The sequence below is a fragment of the Salmo salar genome, chromosome ssa23, assembly GCF_905237065.1.
Source record: "Salmo salar chromosome ssa23, Ssal_v3.1, whole genome shotgun sequence".
Classification (NCBI taxonomy): domain Eukaryota; kingdom Metazoa; phylum Chordata; class Actinopteri; order Salmoniformes; family Salmonidae; genus Salmo; species Salmo salar.
In genome coordinates, this window is record NC_059464.1 from 3,804,503 (window position 1) to 3,822,026 (window position 17,524).

The 17,524-nt window shown below is 43.2% G+C and overlaps 1 protein-coding gene and 1 pseudogene across 1 annotated transcript; one reads left to right on the plus strand and one right to left on the minus strand.

Moving 5' to 3' along the window:
* Positions 1-1,639: 1,639 nt before the first annotated feature.
* On the minus strand, positions 1,640-12,035 carry LOC100136426 (vitellogenin). The gene is made up of 34 exons (XM_014168660.2): positions 11,897-12,035; positions 11,711-11,731; positions 11,419-11,570; positions 11,076-11,327; positions 10,825-10,986; positions 10,586-10,734; positions 10,344-10,494; positions 10,079-10,236; positions 9,834-9,999; positions 8,093-8,218; positions 7,609-7,827; positions 7,297-7,514; positions 7,105-7,202; positions 6,872-6,996; positions 6,676-6,777; positions 6,447-6,566; positions 6,166-6,352; positions 5,976-6,069; positions 5,706-5,891; positions 5,436-5,589; positions 5,103-5,316; positions 4,708-5,018; positions 4,514-4,564; positions 4,330-4,404; positions 4,013-4,219; positions 3,723-3,874; positions 3,478-3,625; positions 3,243-3,369; positions 2,946-3,129; positions 2,753-2,847; positions 2,527-2,621; positions 2,229-2,394; positions 1,983-2,144; positions 1,640-1,874 (listed from the first exon to the last, which is right to left on the minus strand). Exons 1-34 carry the CDS (start codon positions 11,934-11,936, stop codon positions 1,762-1,764), a joined length of 4,980 nt encoding a protein of 1,659 aa, XP_014024135.1. The 5' UTR covers positions 11,937-12,035; the 3' UTR covers positions 1,640-1,761.
* A 2,587-nt stretch (positions 12,036-14,622) lies between these two features.
* The window catches only part of LOC106583931 (vitellogenin-like), a 30,707-nt pseudogene continuing 27,805 nt past the window's right edge, over positions 14,623-17,524 (plus strand).

The following is a 17,524-nucleotide window of genomic DNA, read 5'->3' on the forward strand; positions in this document are numbered from 1 at the left end:
TTGCTGAATAAGCTTATTGTTCTGTGTTTAGTGCTCAGAGCTTCTTTAATGTCCTGGGTTAGTGTTTTCTCAGGTTTTGTTGTAAAGTAGTTTGTACATTTGTGTTATTCTGTTTCCTTTGTTCCCAGGGGGGAAGGGGAAGGCACCTAGGGAGTGCTTAGGCAAGAGGCCCGCGGGCATACATATACCCGTAGTAGTTTACTGTCTATGCACACTAGGAAAGACCTGGGCGGACCATCCCCTGTATTTTGGTTAGTGCACCAGGTGGTGCTAGTTAGGTAAGTAGTGGGTAGGCAGGTAAGGTAGGAGAGGGGGTTTTGATATTTAGTTTCTTTGCTTTGGTTCCGTCCAGCCCCTTTTCCCCAACCTTACCGCGTGAAGGAATAAATTCCCTGTTAACGGTATTCTCTGCCTTTGTGTCATCCTTGCTCACACCTACACTTCCATACCTCTTTCACAACACGGAGAGTTAAGTTGTAGCAGGGTGTTGCGTTCCCTCTTTCTAGAGGCGTGCGTAACAATCTGATTAGCCGAAAGGGTGATGAGGGAAGGCCTTGTATGCTTGCTTGTGGCTAGAGTAGCATTGGCCTTTATCACCCCTTGTGGTGTAGGAGTTGTGTTGATGGAAGTTGGGCATTATTTGTCTTAATGACGAGGAACTAAAATCACCGGCAACAAGGAAAGCAGCCTCCGGGGGCATGGTTTCCTGCCTGTTTTTCTTGTCCTGAGATTGAACATATACAGCAATCACGATAACAGCTGAAAACTCTCTCGGGGGTAGAACGTTTGGCATTTGTCCATCAAGTATTCCAAGACGGGTGAGCAATGGGTAGAGACTTCCAATGGGTAGAGTCAGGACACCATTTACTGTTGATGAAGAGGCATAACCCTCCCCCTGTCAATTTTCTTGAATCCAATGTCCTGTCCACTCGGTGAATGGAGAATCCATAGAGTTGGATTGCCATGGGGGCAAGGCCAAGTGTTTTTGGGACGGACAAGGCCCCTCCCTGACTGTGTTTTGATAGAGCCATAATATTTTGACTGCTGAGTGACAGAGGGACAAATTAGTGTTGTTTTTAAGGTAATGTTTTTGTTTGTAGATGTCATTTCTATACATTTCATGTCAAAAGTATTTTTATTGTATTACCTTTTTGTTAAGGTCATGTAATTTTATACATTTGAATGTCAGACAGCATAATGTATTTGTTATCATAGTCAACATAGTTTTTTCCTTAAATATTGGATATAATTTTAGAATGTACTTTTAGTGAAATGTTGCTGATACACCAACACCAAATGTGAAAAGAGATATAGTTCTTTACATTGACTTATGAAATTGACAAACTGTCTTTCCCTTCAATTGATTGTGATGACAACAAAACATTATTGGTCTAAGCTATTGTATTTGTTGTAGATGCAGTGCAATGGAAATGGTACACTGAACAGTCATAGCAAGTTGGATGTGTTTACAATATAACTCCTCTGTCAAGCTGAAGGTGTTTTTGGCACTGATGTCTTTTAAAAAAAATATATTTTCTGATTTCATAATTCACCATGAAAAGTGATTGCCATTAAATTTCTCTTATTAGAGGGCTCTTTTTGCAAATGAAAAACATGGAAAAATGTATCAGAGACCATCTTTGAATGCACAGTTGGATTTATTACAATTTGAGTGGTCAATAATGTTGTAGGTTACATCTCAGTGATGTGAAATTACATATTTTCTGTTATAAAAGTTACAGTATCTGCTCCACCAGAGCACTAAATGCACTGCTGAGAGCAGCGACAGGCCACATGGGCTTCTGCCTTCTCCCTCAGGTCCACACTCTTCTCATAGAAGCTGCTCAGACCTTCAGAGCGGCTCAGGTTGGAATCTGTAATAGGAAAGAAAGTAAGAAATTAGGAACCGCAGATCAGTATTTATTGGATACATCAGAACAGTATGGTGTCTTCAGTAAAACAGTTGTCCATTATAGACTCACCGACGGGCAGGCAGTGGAAACCGATGGTGATGGGGGTGGTCCTCACTGGGAGGCATCCAGGCAGACAGCGCAGCACAGGCTCAACAGAGTAGCATTTGGACTCCTTGTCATCAACAATCACCTGCTTCTCCAGCTTCACAGACTCAAACGTCATGAGACATTCTGAGATAGAGAGGTACAGTAATAATATGTTAGCTAAATGAACTGACATTTGTAATGCAGCATAAGCGGTAGGCTAAGACTTACCAGACGCATCACGGCAGCTATCAGAAGGAAGCACCCAGGAATGGGCAAAGCTGACTGAGCTCTTGGTCAGGCGGCCACTGGGTGTACTGTACTCCTGTCTGACTTCGCCATCAGCCTTTCCACAGAGTCCACAGGTCTGTCCCTTCATCCAGTCCACAACTTTAATCTGAGTGCCAAAATCAAATAACAACTTAGAACGACTGTAGCTTATGTTTTAGTACCCTTTTAACAAGTAATATGCTATTCATTAATTTAATGATACAGTATTATTGATACTATGACATAATATACCAATCACCTTCCATGAGTTCTTATCAAAGTAGACTTCTTGGAGACCGTGGCTTGGGGCATAGAGAGACACGCCTTCACCCTTCTGTTTGATCTTGATAGAAGCTTTAGGCAAGAAAATAAACAATGTTGTAGTTTATGGATGAGGCCATTTTCTATTATCTTATTACTGCAGTACATTAGATTATTCTAGTTATTGTGATGTTGATAAATAAGGTTGAAGGAGCATGAGAAACCTGAGGGGTCCTGGTATGGGAGGTCATCCTTGGGAATTTCCATTCCATTGACCTTCACTATCACATCATTATCCACAGGGTACAGGTCAACATCACTGGAAGTGTCAAAGATAACATTTCATACATTATGTTATTGATGGAACTAAGAAATATATTTGTGTCAAAAGCAATTGTTTTCTAAAACAATACTCACATGTCAGAGATTTTCACATTGATGTGGTTTTCTTCAGATGCGCGATCCTTCTTCAGCAGAACCATGAATTTGAGCTCTATGGTGCAATCCTGAGCCAAAACTTGGTAGCAAGAGAGAGGCATCTTGATCTCGAGCTTCCTGTTGTTGAATGTGGTCAATGTGTCTCCGACCATGCTACATTTAACTGGAAAACAATAGTGTTCATTTATACCTTGCTTGCCTTTTTTAACGTCGTAACTTTCCATTTACTGCGACATTGTTTTTTTTTTATTGTTTTTTTGTATTGTTTCTGCTTACCTGCGTTGACTTCAGCAAACACGTAGTGGATTTTGTTAACAATGTTGTCATCAAAGGGAGAAAGATCAGTCACAGACTCAATGGGCAGAGAACAGGGGAGGGTCACACCCAGTTTATACAGTGTCATCTGTGATTTAGATACACAAATCCTCATCAGAAACAGTCAACCAAGAAGAGAAGTCTGGAGAAATAAAACAACAGAAAATACTATTGTGGGAAAAACAATGTTCCTCACCTTGGGTGTTTTCAGAATGACATCCAGGGTCCTTTCAGATGTTGCAACCACAGTGAATTGAATCTGTTTCTCACTATTTTTGTCTTTTTGCATTGGAACCAATTCAGCCAGGTAAGATGGGATGTACCTAGGGATGTATTCAGACAGGCTAGAAGAGAAAAAGTTACACAAATCAGAAGTTGTTCTTGATTTGTTCTGTAACATTATTCAGCTATCACTAGTAAATTACAAATGAGTAACCGTACATCCTAACACAGTGCCAAACAGCCTTGGGAACCTTGGGGAGTCTGTCCCAAGACAACCTCATACGAGCTGCAGGGCTTGGACCAACAAGACCAGTCTCAGCAGTGATAAAGGTGTTATATTCCTTGCACTCTGCACCCCAAGCAATCTTGGCCTAATTAGGAGAACAAAATAAAGTGTACATTGTTTTTGTATACAATAGGGATTATTGCTACCCACGGTACAACCTAAACAATAAAAAACGATCAGAAAACGTATATTGTAGCACCATTTACAAGATATTTGATCTTACAGTGACTTTGTGTTTGCTGAGCAGAACACCATCAGCACACAGTTTCCAGTTGTCGCTCTCATCAAGGGCAGCCAGAATGATCTGCAGTCTGGAAGTAGCTTTGTTCAAGTAAGCAGTAACCTGGTATCCCTCTTTCTTATGGTCAGCTCTCACTAAACGGAGCAGGATGGTCACCTTAGGGGCGAGAGTGTTGCCAAGGAATTTGGCCTGAGAAGAGAAACACATTTTAAAGCTTAATTCATCTCTGCGCTTTCTCCCAATGGCACACAATGAAAGAGATGATTATCTTGACTCAAGTTATGATGGTGAAGTGTCACCTGCTTGTAGATGGCATGGAAGCTAGAGGCACTGCTCCTGCTTCTGGAGATGACATTGGAGGTGGCTTCAGACTCCTGCAAACAAACAGCAAAACAAATCATCAGGGTGTTTACGGAAATACTTTTCTACAAACATTTATTTTTTATAAACCATACCGTAAATGAAAATTCCTCAATATTGTACCTTGTGATTCTTGTTGAATTTGCGGTCGTAAACGTCTATGGGGTCGTGAGGCTATTTGGGTAAAAATACCATTACATTCAATAAATTCTCTTCACATTTTTAACATCTATGTATGTTTGCAACAAGTGTGTGCCTTGTTTGTCAACTCCATAAATATCTGACTCAAAGAGTTATGTGAGAAACAGTAGCCTTACCTGGGAGTGGCGAGAGCTGGAGGAGCTGGACTTAGATGAGCTGGAAGAACGGCTGCTCCCTGATTTTCTGGATCTAGAGCGGGAACTACTAGAGCTAGAGCTGCTGGAATGAGAACTGCTGGAACTGGAGGAAGTTCTGGTGCCGTTCTTCAGATCAGGCACCAGAAGTTTCTTGAGCTTCAACAGTACAGTTTTTCCCTCTGGAGCTTCCTCCTCTTCGTTCATGGTGATGACTTTGATAATCTTTTCTGCAGCCTTGGGTCCAACTTGCACTTCAAACTCCAGCCTCTCGATGGCGGGTCCAGATGCGGCTAAAAATGGAATGCATTATAAATAGATAAAAAGATTGTTGCAAGTGTATGCTGAATTTTGCTTATTACCAAATTAATGCTTACATGGTTTCACAGAAATATGGACTGAATGCTTTCCAATCATGTTGTAGAAAAGAGTGTTTCCGATGAAGTCAGCATTCTCAGAAGCATATTCAATGCATGCTTTGACTCCAAGCCTTTCGGCACAGATTGTATCCTCAAGCTGGACTGCAATTGCCTTAATGATGGGCTTGAAGTTGGATGTCAAATCAGAATAGATCATCTCAGAAGATCTTGACTGAAAAAATTATATAAATTCACAAAATGTATCAAATGTCTGGGGTCTGTGGTTAATAATTTCTGATTGGCAATGCTTGTGTGAATTTAGTTTTGAACAAGTATTTCATACAAACTCACCAAACTTCCAGCAAAAGAGGCAGCAGAGGCTGCCATCATAGACTTTTCCCTGGACTGCTGTGCGCTTCTTGCTGCTCCTTGGGCAGGAATCATGGGAGTTATTATCTCGGCTGGGACATCCTCCACATTTCTTGCCACAGCAAAGGTCTCAATGCTGTTTGATAGAACATAGATCTCAATAAAACTGTGGCAGCCATGTTAAAAAAATATGAACTTAATGTAAACAGCTATTACATCCTCTTTTCTGACCAAGAAAAAGATTGCCCTTACTGTACGGCAGCAATATGCTCAGGAGCGGAAACAGGGAAAGCTTCAACCTTGAAGTTGCCATTAGCGATGTCAAGCTTTGCTGCAAATTTTGCAGGGACAATTGTGTGGACCTTAACTCTTGCCATAATAGCAGCCTGGATGAATGCAGTGTTCACTCCCATCACAGCATATGTATGCATGACAATGCTACAGGAAGAGGAGACATTTGTTAAATTTACCAAGATTTGTGGTACAAATGATGTCATCAGAAAATATTGGTCTTATACTTACCTTGGTCTAACTTCGGCGTGTAGCTGAATGTTTGTTTTCAATAGCTGGGCAATACGGAAGGTTTCAGGCAGAGGAGGTGTCAGAGTGGCACGGACTATGAACATAAAGATAAAAGCACATTCATATGGGAGATCAGAGATCTAGGGAAGAACTACTAATTACTAAGCAAGAACTATTATGATATAGTTACCATTGACGTATGCTTTAGCGACAGCAGCAGTGTAGAAACTGAGCTCCATGGGCAAACCAACAGCGGTGGGGAAGATGCGACGCACCTCTGCAGCCAGCAGGGGCTTAGCATACTGGAAAGTTGCTCCAGCCAACAGTGCCTTCAAGGCATTTTTTCCCAAAGCGCGTGCAGAAGGACTGTTGGCAAGCTGTGGGATAATATTAGGTTAGCTGTTTTATCCCTCAACTGTGAATGTTTTATGAATACTTTTGGAGACTATTAAGTTATATAATTTGTTGTACCTGAAGTGCCTGATCGATGATGGGCTTGTCAATGTTGGCAAAGGCAACTTCCTGTCCAAAGAACTTCACATATATGGAGGCTAGGGGCTTGCGTGTGGTTAGGGACCTCCAGTCAGACAGCTGTGGATAGACGAGTAAAGCAAACCTGATTGATCAATTTAATTTAAAAATCTACAGGGATTAAAGCAATTTAAGATAAATGTGTAACTTAGTGATCGTTGATACTTACAGCCTTAATGACACGCTTCATCTTGGTGATCCTGTCTACATTTTCAGTAACTGTGGGGATTTTCAGAAGAGCCTCCTGGATTCCCTCAGTTCTCACTCCAACCTAAGGGGCAGACATTAAGCTTGGACAGTTAAAAAGTGTTTTAAATGTACTCAATCATTGATCATTTCAAGGAACTTTGAAAAACCGCCTTTACCTCAAGAACATCAGCAGCTGCTCCAGCAAAGTAGGTGCGAGCTTTGGCCACGACGGTTCTGGGGAAAATGGTGGCAGCATTGTTGATGTAGAAAGCACTGGCAGCAGCACCAATCCTCAGGGGACCTTTAAGATGGGGGAAAATGACTCTTAATGATTGACTTTGTTGATATTTAGTGAATGATGCTATGGGTCAGTCGTTGCAAGCCAAGGAAGATAAGAGGAGGACCTTACTGTAATAGGCATCCAGGTGGATGGCTTTACTGAAGTGGCAGCTCAACCTTCTAAATTTGGTGCTGAGCATCTTGACAGCAACATTGCAGGCAGCAGCACTAAAATGAAGGAATAGTACCTATGTTATTAAACCTGATTCCATAGAGATTTAGAGAGATATATTGACATGTAAAGGTGAAAGAGTACTCTTACACTGAGGCAAAGTCAGGGGCAGTGCTCCTGGTCAGGGACTTCATGTGAGAGTAGGTGAAGCTAGCCACCTGCAGATTTTCCTCTGTTTTCAGAATGTTAGCAAAAGTAGTCACCAGGCCCATTGGGGGCTTTGTCTCAAACAGAACAATGCAGGCAAGCATGCGGAGCTCTGGGTGGAGAGCCTTGTCCATGAACAACTGCACAGCAACTTCCTGGACCTAATTCAGAACAATAATGCAGAGATTTGAATGGACTTCGCCAATGAGAATGATGATGTTGTCATTTGCAATTTAATGGAGGGACTGTACTCACCATTCTAGGCTCTCTCTTAGCAATGTTCCTCAGGGCCAAGACTGCATCAGCCTGGACTCTCAGGGGCAGAGCAGCAGCTGCAGTTCCAAACACGGGCAGGAGCTTTGTGATTGGTTTAATGCTAGCAGGATGGCCGGCATTACCCAGAACTTTAAGAACCATGGAGAGTTCCTCAAATTTGCTATTAGCAACAGCCTCAACAGCACGTTCGTGGATGGGCTGTGGGAAGACATATACAGTAGATATGTTTGAATAACCTCAATCAGTAGATCATCATATACGTGAGATGACATCTTTCGAAAATGTCTGAAACCCTACCTCTTTGAAAAGTATCCCACTAGCACTGACTTTGCTGATAAATCTTTTTTTGAGGAAAAATGTACTTGATATGATTGTGATATGTTGTTATCTCACCTAGCTATCGTAAGAGCATCTGCTAAGTGACTCAAATGTAAATGATTATAGGAAAATACATCCATTTTACCTTCACAAGTTCAGGATTGCAGTTGGGATTTTCAACACAGTATTTGGAAACCATGGTACCATAACCAAGCATGGCGATCTCACGTAGAACTGGGTGTGTCTGAATCTTGTGGTTGAAAGCCAGGCTCTGGTGGTGAAAAAGGTATTGTTTTGAGTCATCTTTATATAATTTCTTACAAAATATTGAAGAGATAGGACAGTGTAGAAGGAGTAAAGTGGGTCCAGGATTCACAACCAGACGGTCGTGAGCACATATGTGACCAGCTTCAAAAAGCTAGGCGTATGTCGCACGTCACTACTTCACAGGAGAGGCATTTTCATTTTGTTCTTTCAGAAATGCCTTCTGGAACATGTGAACTGTCATGTGCCTTCATAACAAACGTGTATGCCATCTGTAAATATGAATACAATTGTTAAATTATGAGCCTAGTTGGTTTAGCCATGGAAAAATACCTTCCCGCTAGCCATGATTGGCTGAGATAATGAATGGGCTAATGAATGGGCTGGATATGCCGAGAGATGAGTTTGTGTTGGTCTGCCATGTGGCACGCTTCTGTCTATAACATGAGCTGCTCGGTATGTGTCAATAATCCTTGCTACAGTGGCTTTTTTGAAAGATATAATGCTAGCCATGGAGATCTGCAAATGTGTTGCTACTGCGCTCAACAACATTGTTGCCCAGAATTTATTAGGTGCTATTGACAAAGATTAGTGGGAAAAAGTTGTGATGGACTACTTTCTGCACACAGTCAGTGTGAACCGAAGTGACTTGACACAACAACGGGCCAAACAAGCTGTAGCTTGCTACAAACCAAACAGAGAAGACACGCTGCCATGAAGTGTTCATCCATGTATACTGGTAAGAGTGTAGCTACATTCTCAGATATTATACGTTTCAACTTTTGTCAGAAAGTCATTTTCATTGCAAGTTAAAGCGTACTGTTAGCTAGCTAGCAAATGTTAGCTTGTTGGCTTGCTAGCTAACGGTATGTGTATGATCTCTGTAGTAATATTATTTGTATCTCAGAAAGCCACTTGCAATTGCTGATTACAGCCATCGATTGTATTTCATGAACATGTGTACATGTCCAGACAATAGTAACCATCCGCTTAGCTACATGTGGCTGGGGGTGGTTATAGAATTTCTTTCACATGACCCATCAGTTTTGGACAAGTGTCTGGGTAAGCATAATGTATAATTATAAAATATTTATAAAATATTTTTATCCGGACACTTTCAAAGTCAGATTAGGATATAGGCCAAGGACTAGATAAAGTGTATTTTTACCTGAAGTTTTTCCTTATTTTAGGCTACTACTTTCACCACTTTTAGTCTTGAAATCTTTGGTTGTTTACTACACTACCTTACTCACTCTGTTTAGCTAAGGCTTAAGAAGGTGTGAACGATGCTGAATAGGTTTAAACGAAGAAGCTCTCCAGTAGGTGTAGGAAAAATATTCAAGGGACATTTTCTCATAAGTAGGGTTACAAGTTTACCAACTTTCAAAGCAGAATTACTTTCCCATTGTTCCTCAACTGTGGTGTATGATATACCGTTTTGTAGAGTCTCTACTTTAAAAAAAACACCAAATGTTGCTACATAAGACTGAATCGAGGCAGTGGGTCACTTATGTGTTGAAGGTAGTGGTGTTAACCACTAGACCACCTCATGCCACAATGTTTAGTAATCTTAATGAGGAAATCTATAAGAATGCTTAAATATAATTTAAAGGTTTACTTACTTCAGCAAGCTTAACAGTCTCCAGATCAGCAGCCACCATATGCACAGCAGCAACCAGAGCCTGAGCAGTCTCAAAAATAGTGATGTCACCAGCCAAAAACTTCTCCTTTATGAATCTCACAGCCACTCTACTTCCGATGGAGGGGACAGCATCCAGGATCCAGTGTCTGAAAAAAAAAAGTTTTTCTGTCGTTGTGTCTTTGTTTGAGCAATTGTCCCAGAAAAAAATATATTTTGAAAAATTACCTGTAAGCTGGTTTGTCCTTGAACTCAGCCCAGATGGCCTCAATAGTCTCAGAGCTTGCCATGCGCAGGAGCTGAATAAACTGCATAAACTTAAGAGGAGCATCGTCATGGACCTGTGCCGTGTCGTATGTGACCAGACGATTCAGGATCTTCACAGCCTAAACAATTATAATGAAGTGTTTGTATTAAACCTTTGTCATCTTTGGCTTTACATATTGTCAGGCTTATGTATCAAATAATAGATAGAGTCATTGAGTCACTGTACCTGAGCATGTGCGTTGCTGATCTTAAGGAGCTGAATGGGTATCTGGAGAATCTCAGTGGCAAACTCATACCGAATGGATCCACGGCGATCATAATTAGCATCGGAGAGAATAATTGGAGCATTCTTGATCTCAACGAAAGTCAACATTTGTCTGTGAAAGGTAGTTCATGGCAAACTTATAAACCTGTAAGCTTAATAAAATGAAAATGTTTTCCTTTTGTACCACAAGTCAGTCAACATACTTTGCTTCCATTTGGGCAGCTCCTGTCATCTCATTCAATGGTGTGAACTGATGGAGCTCAGTAACAGTGGCCTTCATGATCAGAGCACCACTGGCAGCGGGCTTCATGATGTAGTTGTAAGCTGCAGCTCCCATCAGGGTCTTCTGTCTCTGTTTAGACAAAACACAGAGTTGTATTGTCATGTGAAGTGTTTCTGGTTATGTTTTTCCAACCCCCAAAATATATACTTATGCTCATACCTGCTGGCACTCTACACACTTCTCTGTGTAAGCCAGACCAAAGTCCTTCATGATTCTCTCCTGGCAGTTATTGAGATCCTTGCTCTTGGTCAAATGGATGCGCTCTGCCTTGGTATCTTCACTGATCACATAGTGGGTCTTGCACACTCCCTGAGCTCCAGCCTAACACAAAAGAGAGCATGAGTGAGGAACTCAAACATTGCTTACTGAAACATGTTTTGCATCTACATATGAACATATACAAGTTTTACCTCCTGCAACTCATAGACGTTTTGTGTCTTCTTGATGTTGAGCTGAAGAATGTTCAGGATACCTCTATGGACATTCAGCACCGTTTCAGAGACAGCAGTGGGGGCAAATACCTTACCCACAACACCCCTGGCATACTCAAACTTGATGGGAATTGAGAACTGAGCAGCCAGAGCTGAAGTGAGTTTTGCAGCTGGGACGAAAGGATCTTTGGGCCACACACCACTGTACTCAAAGATCTCAGGGTTCACAAGCTACAAGGAGATATCAATTGATGAATTAGTAAATGTAATGGACATCACATTAAGATATTGTTTGTGTGTGAACTTCATGTATAACAAATACCTTCAGCAAGTAGGTATTCTCTGCAACTGCACTGATAAGAACTTTGCTGATTATTTTTACTCCAGCTCTAGCCAGACCCTCCTCAGGCAGACCACCCAGGACCAGTGCCTCATACTTGTACACATAGGTCTTACTGGCAGCAAATTCAGGGGCTGTAATAACAATCAAAACATATTTGATGATCTTGTGATCTGAGAACTGGTTTTACTTAATTTATTCAACTAGAAAAAATGCAGAAGTGAATCTACCTTATAAACATAAGTAAAAATCCATAAAGATAATATGTACTTACCAAAGTTAACAGATTGACTCGCTACAAGATAAAACAAAAATAATTGTCACAATATGTTACTGAATGTTTTTCAAAAAATGTCATAGATACACAATTGTACATTTCAATATTTACATAACTTAGTTATATTTTCATGAAGTTAGTTATAATATCCGCACTATAATAAGACAGAAAAGCTGTACTTACCCACAAGGGCTAGAGTCAGTGCAAGTACTACTGCTCTCATGGCCAGTGTGATGTGAGGAACAACAGTCCCAGACTGCCTTTTAAAGCAATTTTCTGTCGACAAAACAATCGTAACAAAATATATAATTAACTAACGTTACATAAGTTGAGATCAGTATGTGCTCATAATAAAGCCTGTTGAGTGGGTTATCACTAGTTCTGAGGTGGCCACATACACCCATAGGTTAGGTTAACCTGCCCCACTGCCATTTAGCCCTTTACAGATCAATGTCCATCTAAGTCAGTTCTTTAATGAAAATTGTCTGGAGAATCACATGGTGTTTTATCCAACAAGTTATGTATACTATGACCTTCATTTTTCTTTAAATACTACATTAGTTATTTTTCTCTATTTATCTAACCACTAATTAAAAATGTACACAAAGGCTCTTGTACTTTAGAAGTAGAACCCAGTAGAGATAAGTAGGCAGTTGGTGCCTAAATAATGATGCAACACAATGCTAAATAAAATATATTGTCTAGGTTTGGATCAGTACATTTATGATCAATTCTAATATGTTAGAGAATGTGATAAATTAGAATACTAGTAATGTCAAAACCCGACGAGTTTTGGCACTTGAACATGGATCAGCCATTGGTCCAAGCTAGTCCTCAACGCTATTGAAGTCCTTGAACAAGTATTTGTTATTCAGATGAACCAACCATGTGGCAACAATGGTCAGCTTGACCTATAGATAAGACTATGCCAGCTTGTCAGTCAATGACACTGAATATGCAGGCCTACAACAGGTTTGTTGTTCAATCCAGATGTTAAATTAGACTGAAATGTTAATGTGTAAATTTTATAAAAATCTTTGGACAGTGAGACATTTGTTGTTGTTTTGGCTCTGTACTCCAGCGATTTTGATTTGAAATGATACCATGATGGATGTTAAAGTGCAGACTGTCAGCTTTACCACCCCCCCAACGCATCAAACTTGGCCTTCATTAGTTAGGGTTAGGTTTAAAATCTATTTTCAATAAGAGAAATTGTGGAAATGGGCAGGGTTTAGCCATAATTATGACTTTGTGGCAGCGTTAATGTCACGCCCTGACATTAGAGATCCTTATTATTCTCTATGTTTGGTTAGGTCAGGGTGTGACTCGGGTGGGAAAATCTATGTTTTCTATTTCTTTGTTTTTGGCCGAGTGTGGTTCCCAATCAGAGGCAGCTGTCTATCGTTGTCTCTGATTGGGGATCATATATAAGTTGTCATTTTCCTTTGGTGTTTTGTGGGATCTTGTTTTCTGTTTAGTGTCTGTGCCTAACTGAACTGTGCGCTTTCGTTTTTTGCCTTTTGGTATTTTTGTTTTAAGTGTTGTGTGAACAAATGAATCATGAACACTTACCCCGCTGCGCCTTGGTCTACTTCTACCACCAATGAGAGCCGTTACAGTTAACTAGTGACGACCAGGGGGAATGATGGCAAATACTTTACTCAGTAAGGTCACTCCCATAGAATTCTATGGTCACTCCCACTAAGGCTAACTATGAATGGTTGATATCCCAGGCTGATATGTGCTGTGTTCGGGATGACTTTACACCAAGAAACACTTACCCTGATGAAAGCCCCCAACATAAGGAAATTGAAAGTGGCTTTTTCTGGAACCAAGTTACATGTTCCTCAGTACACAAACCCACACACAACAACATAATGAGCCATACCGTGGAGTGCTGGGCCCAGTCAGGTCTTTGACACATTCACTCACTCCCCCGCTGAAAGATCAGCCACAAAATGTTGGCACCGTTGTAACAGGTTGTGAACAAGCCCTGGTCTCCAGTATGGGAACAGAAAAGGAATACCTGGTGCGGTAGTCTCAGGTTGGACTACTCCAAATCATCTTGGCTCTGACACACACACCCAAACACAAGCTTTGGAGGTCCATCTCTCCATTTAAATATCTCTCACACCCTACAATAACCTGTGGATCATGAGAGAACCTTCATAAATTAGCAGAATGTTAAAAAACTATTTATTGACACTTCATGTAGTGTTCTGTAATACTTTGTTTGAAGTGAGACACCTTCAGTCATTCATAACACATCCATAAATACCCTATCTGTCACACCCTGATCTGTTTCTCCTGTCTTTGTGCTTGTCTCCACCCCCCTTCCAGGTGTCGCCCATCTTCCCCATTATCCCTGGTGCATTTATACCTGTGTTTTCTGTTTGTCCGTTGCCAGTGCGTCTTTTCTCGTCAAGCCTACCAGCGGTTTTCACGTACTCCTGTTTTCACTCTAGTCCCTGTTTTCCCGGTTTTGACCATTCTGACTGTCCTGACCCTGAGCCTGCCTGCCGTTCTGTACCTCTCGGACTCTGCTCTGGATTACTGGCCTCTGCCTGCCCTGGATCTGTCGTTTGCCTGCCCCCCCCCCCCGTTTTGTAAATAAACGTTTGTTATTTTGAACTGTCTCCATCTGGGTCTTATCCTGAGTCGTGATAGTACAAACTGGCCATGACGGACCCAGCAGACTCGGACCAGCTCCACAATGCTGTCTCCTCCCAAGGAGCCACCATTGGAAGGCACGAGGAGTTGCTTCATGGTCTTATGGAAGGTTTTGCATTGAATACATTGCTGGAGCAATTCCACAGGTTGTCTGTTAGGCAGCCTACCACGAAAGTAACCTCCCAGCCCCTCAGTAACCCGACTGTCAGCAGCACGTCTCTCCTGGCCACACCGGCTTCATGAGAACCCCTCCTCTGGAATGCTTTGCTGGAGAGTCGGGAACCTGTCAAGCATTTCAGTGTTCCCTCATCTTCGAGCTACAGCCCTCCTCCTCCCCCTCGGACTGCTCGAAGATAGCGTACCTCACCACGCTGATGTCCGGTTGGGCTCTCACCTGGGCTACGGCAGTGTGGGAACAACAGTATGCCATGTGCTTCAGTCTGGAGCAGTTTGTGACTAAGGAAGATTTTCAATTCTCCATTAGAGAGCCTGTCCGGAAGTTACTCCAGCAAGACTCCCACAGTGTGGCAGACTATTACATTTACATTTTAGTCATTTAGCAGACGCTCTTATCCAGAGCGACTTACAGTAGTGAATGCATACATTTAATTTCATTTTCATTTCATACATTTTTTATCGTACTGGCCCCCCGTGGGAAACGAACCCACAACCCTGGCGTTGCAAACACCATGCTCTACCAACTGAGCTACAGGGAAGGCTGTGTGGTGGATTTCTATGCGGTGGATTTCCATACATTGGCGGCTGAGAGTGCCTGGAACCCGGAATCGCTGTTCGACACGTTCCAGCACGGATTATCGGAGGACGTTAAAGACGAGCTAGCAGCCCGGGAACTACCAACAGATCTCGACTTGCTCATCGCCTTGACCATCTGGATTGATGGGTGGCTACGGGAACGTAGGAAGGAGAGGTCTGATTCTACCTCGCCTCCGAGGCATCCCGGAAATTTCCGACGTCTCCGTTTCCTAGAGAATCCGAGGTTACCCGAGATTTCCAGAGAGTCTCCGAAGTCTGACGAATTGCCTCTTCCCGAGCCGATGCAACTAGGCAGAGCTAGGTTGTCTCCAGCCGAATGTTTACGCAGGCTTAAGACGAAGATTTGCCTGTATTGCGGGACTACTGGTCATTTCGTATCCTCATGTCCACTAAAAGACCAGGCTCACCGGTAGGGCTGAGTACTCTGGTGGGCCATACGGAGAACTTTCCCTCTCCCCTTACTCGTACCCCTCTCCATGCCATTCTGCTGGGGAAACAGTCGAAATCTCTTCGGGTACTCATCGACTCCGGGGCCGATGAGAGTTTTATGGACGCCACCTTGGCTGCTGGGCATCCCCCCTCAGCCCCTTTCCATTCCCAAGGACGTCAGAGAGCTGGACGGGCGCTCAATAGGCAGGGTCACCCACAATGCCGGCCGCCCAACAACCTGCCCACTTGACCCTATCCCCTCCTCTCTTCTCCAGACCATTTCCGGAGACCTTCTCCCCTTCCTCACCTCGCTCATCAACTCATCCTTGACCGCTGGCTACGTCCCTTCCGTCTTCAAGAGAGCGAGAGTTGCACCCCTTCTGAAAAAACCTACACTCGATCCCTCCGATGTCAACAACTACAGACCAGTATCCCTTCTTTCTTTTCTCTCCAAAACTCTTGAACGTGCCGTCCTTGGCCAGCTCTCCTGCTATCTCTCTCAGAATGACCTTCTTGATCCTAATCAGTCAGGTTTCAAGACTGGGCATTCAACTGAGACTGCTCTTCTCTGTGTCACGGAGGCTCTCCGCACTGCTAAAGCTAACTCTCTCTCCTCTGCTCTCATCCTTCTAGACCTATCTGCTGCCTTTGATACTGTGAACCATCAGATCCTCCTCTCCACCCTCTCCGAGTTGGGCATCTCCGGCGCGGCCCACGCTTGGATTGCGTCCTACCTGACAGGTCGCTCCTACCAGGTGGCGTGGCGAGAATCTGTCTCCGCACCATGCGCTCTCACCACTGGTGTCCCCCAGGGCTCTGTTCTAGGCCCTCTCCTATTCTCGCTATACACCAAGTCACTTGGCTCTGTCATATCCTCACATGGTCTCTCCTATCATTGCTATGCAGACGACACACAATTAATCTTCTCCTTTCCCCCTTCTGATAACCAGGCGGCGAATCGCATCTCTGCATGTCTGTCAGACATATCAGTGTGGATGACGGATCACCAGCTCAAGCTGAACCTCGGCAAGACGGAGCTGCTCTTCCTCCCGGGGAAGGACTGCCCGTTCCATGATCTCGCCATCACGGTTGACAACTCCCTTGTGTCCTCCTCCCAGAGTGCTAAGAACCTTGGCGTGATCCTGGACAACACCCTGTCGTTCTCCACTAACATCAAGGCGGTGACCCGATCCTGTAGGTTCATGCTCTACAACATTCGCAGAGTACGACCCTGCCTCACACAGGAAGCGGCGCAGATCCTAATCCAGGCACTTGTCATCTCCCGTCTGGATTACTGCAACTCGCTGTTGGCTGGGCTCCCTGCCTGTGCCATTAAACCCCTACAACTCATCCAGAACGCCGCAGCCCGTCTGGTGTTCAACCTTCCCAAGTTCTCTCACGTCACCCCGCTCCTCCGCTCTCTCCACTGGCTTCCAGTTGAAGCTCGCATCCGCTACAAGACCATGGTGATTGCCTACGGAGCTGTGAAGGGAACGGCACCTCCATACCTTCAGGCTCTGATCAGGCCCTACACCCAAACAAGGGCACTGCGTTCATCCTCCACTGGCCTGCTGGCCCCCCCTACCTCTGAGGAAGCACAGTTCCCGCTCAGCCCAGTCAAAACTGTTCGCTGCTCTGGCACCCCAATGGTGGAACAAGCTCCCTCACGACGCCAGGACAGCGGAGTCAATCACCACCTTCCGGAGACACCTGAAACCCCACCTCTTTAAGGAATACCTAGGATAGGATAAAGTAATCCTTCTAACCCCCCCCTTAAAAGATTTAGATGCACTATTGTAAAGTGGTTGTTCCACTGGATATCATAAGGTGAATGCACCATTTTGTAAGTCGCTCTGGATAAGAGCGTCTGCTAAATGACTTAAATGTAATGTAAATGTAAAATGTATACCAATCCCATCAACCTACGAGTGTCAGGGA